This window comes from Vollenhovia emeryi, unplaced genomic scaffold (genome assembly GCF_000949405.1).
Source record: "Vollenhovia emeryi isolate VEMERY1.0 unplaced genomic scaffold, V.emery_V1.0 DF939175.1, whole genome shotgun sequence".
NCBI lineage: Eukaryota > Metazoa > Arthropoda > Insecta > Hymenoptera > Formicidae > Vollenhovia > Vollenhovia emeryi.
The window spans coordinates 1,235,637-1,244,141 of NW_011967191.1; the positions used below are offsets into that span (position 1 = coordinate 1,235,637).

At 35.0% G+C, this 8,505-nt stretch overlaps 2 protein-coding genes across 2 annotated transcripts in view; one reads left to right on the top strand and one right to left on the bottom strand.

The window, feature by feature from the left end:
* LOC105563494 overlaps positions 1-2,017 on the top strand; it is a 31,732-nt gene extending 29,715 nt beyond the window's left edge. Inside the window, exon 6 of the mRNA XM_012015121.1 lies at positions 73-2,017. Coding sequence (XP_011870511.1) covers positions 73-317 — 245 coding nt within the window. The 3' untranslated portion in view covers positions 318-2,017. The remainder of the gene's footprint in view (positions 1-72) is intronic.
* A 3,929-nt stretch (positions 2,018-5,946) lies between these two features.
* Positions 5,947-8,505, bottom strand: part of LOC105563497 — a 23,120-nt gene continuing 20,561 nt past the window's right edge. The window contains exons 9-12 of the mRNA XM_012015122.1: positions 8,183-8,276; positions 7,394-7,721; positions 6,992-7,280; positions 5,947-6,579 (exon numbers count right to left, since the gene is read on the bottom strand). Coding sequence (XP_011870512.1) covers positions 6,237-6,579; positions 6,992-7,280; positions 7,394-7,721; positions 8,183-8,276 — 1,054 coding nt within the window. The 3' untranslated portion in view covers positions 5,947-6,236. The remainder of the gene's footprint in view (positions 6,580-6,991; positions 7,281-7,393; positions 7,722-8,182; positions 8,277-8,505) is intronic.

Here is an 8,505-nt window from a genome sequence, read left to right on the forward strand (position 1 = left end):
ATGTATAAGAATCCTAGCGGCACGAAGAATGGAGCGAGAAATAATGGCGCCGTTAATTTGATTCGGTCACAGGTGGTACGATCTCGATGACAGACGCCAGCGGCAAGCCGTATGTCGGTGGAGCCGGAAACGGATCGACGGCGTCGGTGGCGACTTCCGGTAGCGTGGCTAGTACAGCCTCGCCCCTTAGGAGCTCCCTGAAGAAGCCGAAACCTCTCGGCATTCATAATCCTGGCTTCTCGACACACAGCCCGACCCTGTCGAGGAACGGCTCGCAGAAGAAAGTGCGTATACAGACGCATTCGACGGAAGTTTAGCCGACGCTCTCTTCTCGGCACGTTGTCAGCGTGAGAGTTTGCTACGTGCTTGTGACGACGCAGCACCGCGTCGTCATTTAAGGCTGTTGCAATAGGAAACGGAATGGCGATGACAAGACGTCTACTCCAAGTAGCTCCATGTTCCATTAACGGTAGGTGGTCTCCAATATTAACCAGCGTTGATCTCACCGGCCGCGCCGCGATCAAGTCCGTATCGAACAATCTTCGCTGCTTCACCACGGCCGATGATATGGTAATCACGCCATCCGTACTTTCGATGATGAAACTTTCAATATGTTCCAAAGGCGCGAACCAAGTCGTTGGCGAGTTTGGCATAATGTTACGACAACAGAATGTAAATAAGCTTGTGTTACGATCAATAATCGCCGGAACTCTCCGAAGCTACCTGAGTTGAATATCAAACGATTAATGCTGACTTGTTGAGTACTAGAATCTTTCCAATTTTTCTACAATATCTTTACACAACATACATTCGTAAGTGGACTAATGGAGTACAAGTAAACTCTAAAGTAAAAAAGGGACAGAATAGGATGGACTAAAATAGATCATATGTTGAAGGAAATAAACAATTATTCTGTTATCATTTCTAATGACGTAGCATTTTTAATAGTTGAGAAAACTTTACATAAAAGTACACACGCATACTGAACGCACATGAATTTTACAAAATGTCGAATAAAAAAAGTCGACTTTAATTTACATGTCGATAAATGCCTGAAACATCTATCATTACAAAAATTGCTCGTATACATTTACAGTAAATAAAAAATCGGCTTTACTACGTGTTTCACAAATTTTACAAATAATATATGTACAATTACGAAATAGAAATCGACAAACATAACGTGATAGCGAAACTTGGTTAATTTTGTGTTGATTTGTTAAATAATTCTATTCTATCTTAATCCATCTTACTCTCTTGCCTTGTATAAGTAATTCTACATGCCAAAAAGTAAAATTGACAATGAGCAAAAAAACCGTGGATAACAATCTTTAAAAATTATTTGTGAAAGTTTATTTTTGCGAATAAGCGTATGAAAATTCGTACTTGACGTACTGTCGAATTACAAGTCTCATCTTTATTTTACACTCTTTTCTGTTTATTGAGAAATTTGTTATTACTTATCAAAAGAGAGTCTTTAAATGCAATTAAATTTGCAACTTATCTTATTATGAAAATATATTAGAAATTATTTTACTTGTGATAAAACATGATTATTTCAGTTATGTGGAAAGTTCTTTTATTACCTAATCGTCAAAAATTCAAAATGCAATAAAGAACCATTGCTTCATTATTTAGCACGATTTCAAATGTCAAATTGTTTAATTGTACATTAAAATGGTTAAATTAAATTAAAACTGTTTAATATCGGATTTCTCCATTCGTTAGATATATACACATAAAACCGAAATAATTGTTACAAAATTATGTTTTAATTTGACCATACTAGATATCGTACATCTACCATTGAATTTCATTAGTAATTGCGATAATTCTCGAAAATATTTTCATATTTTCAAAAGTTCAAAGGACAGAGATTGTTAGATTGTGAAAGAAATTGTTAAAAATATGTATAAACTTTTACATAATGTAAGACATACACGGCAATGAACCGTTACCGAATTTTATAATTGACTTGTTGAACATTTTTTGACCTAATATATGAATATTAATGGTATAATTACGTATTGTTGTTAGTATTATTAATACTTCTCCGTCCAATCAAGTACTTCATAATAATTAGTATTAATATTCATTTATAATATTATTGTTTGGCTGAACGCGTGTTTTATTAAAGTAATATTCATGATACGTTACATCTATTACGTAGAAATTGTTGTGTGCTTTGAAAATGATATTATTTCATTGATTTATTATTCGATTTGTAAGGTGCGTAATCTACTTTAGTTTAATAAAAATAATTTTGATTGATAATTAAAGATTAATTGCACCAATTAACGCTAATCGTATCGAAAATTATAGCACTTTAAGTGTTACACGTTGAATTTTACAATTGATAAAATTATTTAACAGCAAATTTCCGGAATTGGTTAGATTAAACTAGCATTGCAAAAATCAAGCTCCTTTCTATATTGTAAAGAATATAGCTTTTCTTGACAAACTTAATCGTTGATTATTACTATTCGGCATAACGGATTGCCGTGATCAAAAGTCGCAAGATACGTGATATGTTCTTTTCTTCTTTCTTTCCTTCCCTTCATATTTTCACGTTTTCTTTTATATTATGTATATTATTAGTTTTAGTAAAAGTTTTACTTTTCCTCGTCGCGAGAGAAAAGTGAAAATACAGCATTGCATCCGTCCAGCCCTATGTAGGCAGCTAGCTGTGAAAACGGCAAGAGAAAAAGAGATATATAAATACATAAATATATATATTTATATTTTATATAGTGGTTGTTTTAATATAATATATATTATATAATACACATATCTCTCTATATACATGTATGTACGTATGTATGTGTGTCTGAGAGGGGGGAAGGGAGGAGAGAGAGAAAGAGAGAGAGAGAGAGAGAGAAAGAAAGAGAGAGAATATACATATCTATGTATATGTATTTACATATGCAATACAAAAGTTTATTATCTGCGTGTCTCATGTTGTAAAGATTGTGATACGCATTTGTTTTTCTATCCGAATAGTATTATTAAACATATTTCATCGCTTACAATTTCTTTCTATTGTAATTATTGTTACATTGTATAATACAATCAGCGTATTTTTATTTTTACACAAATATTTATATGACACTGTTCGGGAGAGAAAGTCGGCCTCGGTAAAATGTTAGTGTCGCGAATTATGAGCGTTTAAGATCGTCTTCTCAATCCATCGAGATGTTTTCCTAAATGAATGTTTGTTTATATATGCAAGATGTTTAATTTATTATCCTACGGCCCTCACAAAACAGTCGTACGAACACGAAATTAATCAAAGTGTAGAAGTTAAGTTTTAGGTTTATCTGGTAAGTCGAACGTAGCGAGATCAGTCGCGACTCCCTAAGTACACAATAAACTCTTGTATTGAAACCTTTGCAAAAGGTACCACCGGATTATTTGTTCCAGTATACTCTAATAGCAAGCATATTGCAATAATAGGTTAAAATTACTGTAGCAAAGATAATTTTGTTTCAGACTAAAATGAATTTCTCATTTCATTATGTTCTACCATAATAATTTTAATTATATGAAGGGGAAAATATTCAACTTGTTGAGATAATACAAAAGTGATATAAATATCATTGTTTTAAGAATCGGTTGTTCAATTACATTGGATTTATTATTTCATTCCTAAAGAAAAGCAAAAGAAAAAGTAACTTGTGTTACGTCTATTGTCAATTTGTTATAAACGTAAAATCCATTCGAATGGTTAAATTAGAAAGGAAGTGGTTTTAAAATATCCACTTTATGCTGGTGCAAAGTTCTCATTGCAAATATCACATTCTTTATATCATCCTACAATATTGTTGTGACATATTTAATTTCCTTGTTATCGTTCATACTAGATAATGTTAATAGTTAACTTCTGTTATTTAGATAGTGAGTCGGAATCAATAATGTGTAATCGTATATAATGTATATACTATACGCAAATATCCGTTTACCTTCTAAAGCGAACGATATGTTTATAATCACATTTGCACCTATCTATTTCTTAAGTCAGCTGTTTTTGTAAAGTTTGTACGTACTCAATGATATTATTGATAACGTGATATAAAGTGACTACACGATCGATATTATTATACAATATACCTCATATTACGCGTGATATTGGTCGTTTAATGGTCGTATATTAATATTATTGACACAATATATTGCGTTAATAATATTGATTGTGTAAATGCTATTCAAATGCTTGTCAAGGACGGCACGTAAAAAATTGGATAATAAACGAGTTTCAATAAAACGCAGACGTGGTTTTTATTGTTCTTGTAGACTTTTCATTTTTTTTACAGGATGTACAATATTCCTCATCAATTAACATAATAAATGAAAATTTCCAGAACAGGATTCTCGAACATATACGTATGCATATACATGTACGTTAAAGTTATTAAATCTAATACAGCAAGTATTATTACGTTTTAATTGGAAATTGCATTCTTTTCATTGTGATATAGTATTCCGTTATAGATATAGCAATATAATTTAGGCAAAGAACTGAAAAGTATTAAAAATGTTTTATCTTGTCCATCAAATGGATTTGATCTGACTAGGTTGAAATAAGACAACGCATAGTAAAAAAATCAACTTTTATTTATTAACTTACAGACACTGGAAAAGAAAACTAACGACACTGATATAATATAATATAATATAATATAACGCGTCTCTCACGACATTTCACGATAATAATGTTGTAGAGAGGACAAATTAGAAAAGACGAAGAAATTTCAAATTTCTCATCACTATCATCAGATGCCATCGGGTGAGTACAGCGAAGGTAATAATTTTCTGGCTGACATCAAGCTCGCGATAATTAGTGTCGATTAGTGTTTCTGTCGCGAGAAGTAGAGAAGATATAATCAGTTCTATGTATATTTTTCACGCCAATTTTCTTGTCCTTTCGAGTACGTGTTATTTAACTTTGTCAAGGTCCGTCCGACCGGTCGAAGGGTCGATAAAACCTCGTCGTGAAACGAGAATGCGCATTTCGTCACGGAGATCCTTCGGGAACACGAGGACGGCACTAGTATAGGAACCAACAAATATCTCGCGATATCAAATCGTGCGATCTTGCGAGATCATGAGAAATGTATTAAGGAACACTTTTCCGGGCCACGCTTGATCGGCAGTGACTATACCATTTGTTGAATCGAAATTCGAGATTGTGTGTATGAAAGTAAAGAGATATAATTTTCATCATGAATGAATCAAGGACAGTGCACTGTTTTCAGAGATAGCAAAACCTCATGATAGAATGGGGATCGTATAGCTCGACGACAGCAATTGGAAAATATTCCATTTTGCGAGAAAAATATCTCTCTCTTTCCTCAAACGTTTTTCTTTCATAGAATATCTTTGAGTAAATATATATAGAATATATTTCAGCATTCACATAGTAAGCCAATTCTAAGTTTCTTTCAACTATTGTACATATGTGGAGAGTTTTAACGGTAAGGTTTAGTACATGCCAGAAAACTCTAAATACATTTTGGTGAAAGAGTTTTTCTCGCACGTTCTTTTTTCTCAGCCATTTCTTCAACCTCATATTTATAAATATATATAAAATAACCTCAACAATTATTTATGTTTTCAATGTGACTTTGTATATTTAATAATCACTATACCATTTTTATATGAAATTAAGATAGCTGTTAATTTTCCCCTCTCTCACTTTTTCTATATTTTTCTTTTATAACGTTTATCTCTATATCCTTGCTTCTTCTTGTTCCTAAGGTACGAAGTACCGTATTGCTATCTCTAAAAACAATGTAAAATAAAAGAAAAAGAAGGCTATACAAGAAATAAAAGATGTGCCTTGCTCGGAACATCATGTTACGAGATTTCGTGAGATGTGGGTACTCTATTTACAATAATAAATTTAAGATTTGTCATCGAAAAGGAAGGAAATTTAGAGTTCCTTTTTTTTGTGACGTACAATGTTAATTTTAGAAATCTCTTTTTGCTAGAATAATTTAAATATTTTATTGTAAAGTTAGTTGAAAAAGCGGCGTATTGCAAAAGATGTCCATGAGCGTTAAAACTTTTCGTGTATCTTTCAATTATATCGATATTAAATTACATTATAGATCTGACGTACACATTGGAAGAAAAGGGGTTTGATAATAATCTAAATTATTATAAAAATAATAATGTAGATAATTCGACAAGCAATTTCGAATCTCGATTCGATATTATATGTAATCGCAGATAATAAATTAAAAGTATCCCTCCCTATCTTTTGGAGCACTGGAGATCAATTCTCGCCTCTTCCACACCGATTGCGCCGGCACGCGTTGCTTCTGCGTCGATACTGTCGAAGAGGCGGAGGAGGAAGGCGAAGTCGCCGACGTGGATGTCTCGCCAAGTGGTGTCTTGCCAGCCAAGGTGTTGGCATCGGGTATATGGCGCGTCTGATGCCTCGAGTCCGTGTATCGCCTCTTGGTGTACTTTTTGCTCTCGCTGGAGGTCACCGTCGAATTCTTGCTCGTTTGCAAGTTCGCGGGCTCGACATCTGACCGCGAGATCTGTAGCATTCTTTCGATATCGGCGGTCTTGGACCTGAATCACGCGAGCGTATGTTTGCGTTAGTTCGTATAGAGTACGAGCAGAATTTTTTAATGCAATTTTTAATGCAAAATCTTTTTTTATTGACAAAAGCGCCACTACAAGCCACTTTTAGAGGCGCTTTTATCGATAAAAGATGATTCAGAATACGGGCCTTAATATACATATATTTATACTTATATTACTTGTTTGTTTAGTAATGTTGAGCGCGTAAAATGATTTTAATGTTGCTAACAAAGGTAAAATTCCTGTAAATATTTATATAATATAGTAGGTGCTTGTGTGCAGTAGATGGGGACGAAAGTGAATGATTGCAGAGAGGAAAGCTCCCCTATGGATTAATTTCAATGTGCAGAACTTTGCAAAGAATTGAGGTAACCGTAGCAGCAGGCAACAGGACACTCACCTCAAAACCGCACCTCCGATACTAGTGATGCTTGGCGTGTATGGCACCGCTGTACTTCTACTTGCCTCCTGCTGGCCAGTGGATCTGTTGACCTGCTTTACCTCACTCGAGGTCGTGAATGAGACTCTCTGGAGAACCGCCTGCTGATCCGGGATGTATGAAACAGCGGTGACCGCACTGTCGGGACTCGCCGGAGGCGACGACGCCCACGAGGGCGGGGAACTCAACGCTTGATCGCCTGATAGGGTCGCCGAGGAACCCACGGCACTGTCACTTCCGTGTCGTCCTCCTGAGACACACATTAGAAACTTTGTTTATTTCATTCATCATTTTATCACGAGATGTGCGTGCGTTTGTATTTCGTAAGATTGACCAAAATGATATGCAATAGAAAATACAAACCTTCGCTGCAACCGGAAATGGATCTTTGCCTCTGTCGCCTCGGGGGAGCGCTCGGTTGCCTTGGTGCTTCCTCGATGTAAGGAATGTCCGGGTCGTCGAGGTTCAAGGTAAACGCGTCGGACATGGGTATGGTGAGACTGGCGGTAATAATTATCGGCGAAGATCTTCGCCGAGGATCGGACGGATCTTCACTCGATCCGCTATCGACACTGTTGCTCCTGCCCTCATCCTTCCTTCGACTTCCTGGTCTCTTTGGTCGTCGGTGCTTTGGTCCAATATCACCGCCGATACCCGCACTCTGATGTAAACATTGTTCTCTCGTCCACATCTGAAACAAAAGAAACGCTCTCTTTCTAGCAAACACTTTGACGAGTTATATATATATATTAATAACTAATATATAAAATAATGTTTAGACGTTTGTGTAAATAACGTCTTCATTTTCCATTCGCAATAAATGTCAATGAAAAAATATTTTATTATAATTATATCAGTTATACCAAACTTAATAAATGTTATATTATTTTGTGACCTTGAAATATTCATATTAAATTTTACATGTTTTAATTTACAAAGTCGTTTTCTAATATTGTACACCTATAAATGAATTGTTTTGATTTGAAGTAAGGTATCTTAAAAATAGATTTAAAGCAAATTGGAAGCGCGCGCGTGCGCGAGAAAGGGTGAGATATTGTTCTTGTTCTAAATGTTGTAACTCTTGTGACAATGTGCTTCTCAAAATAGTTTTTTGATGTATGATTTTAAAATAAATGTATCATTTCGTAGCACCTTTTTCGTCGTCGTTGTCGTCGACATAGTCAGCGTCTCCTCTACCGAGAACGTCTCCGCCTCGCTACAGGGATCTATATCATCTCCGCATTGACTGCAAAAACGTAGGAAACTTTGCTTTGATTTTCTTTGTCTATATACTGTTAAATTATGATTCGTAAGGACGCAAATATCTCGTAACTCTGACAGTATCGCTCCTCACAGACAAGACAGTTTATTGGTTGAAAATTTTCACAACACAAATTCACGACTCTAAGAGGGCTTTTATGAAAACTACACCGACAAAACATTGAATTAAAAGTGGTTGTAGAAATATGTACAGA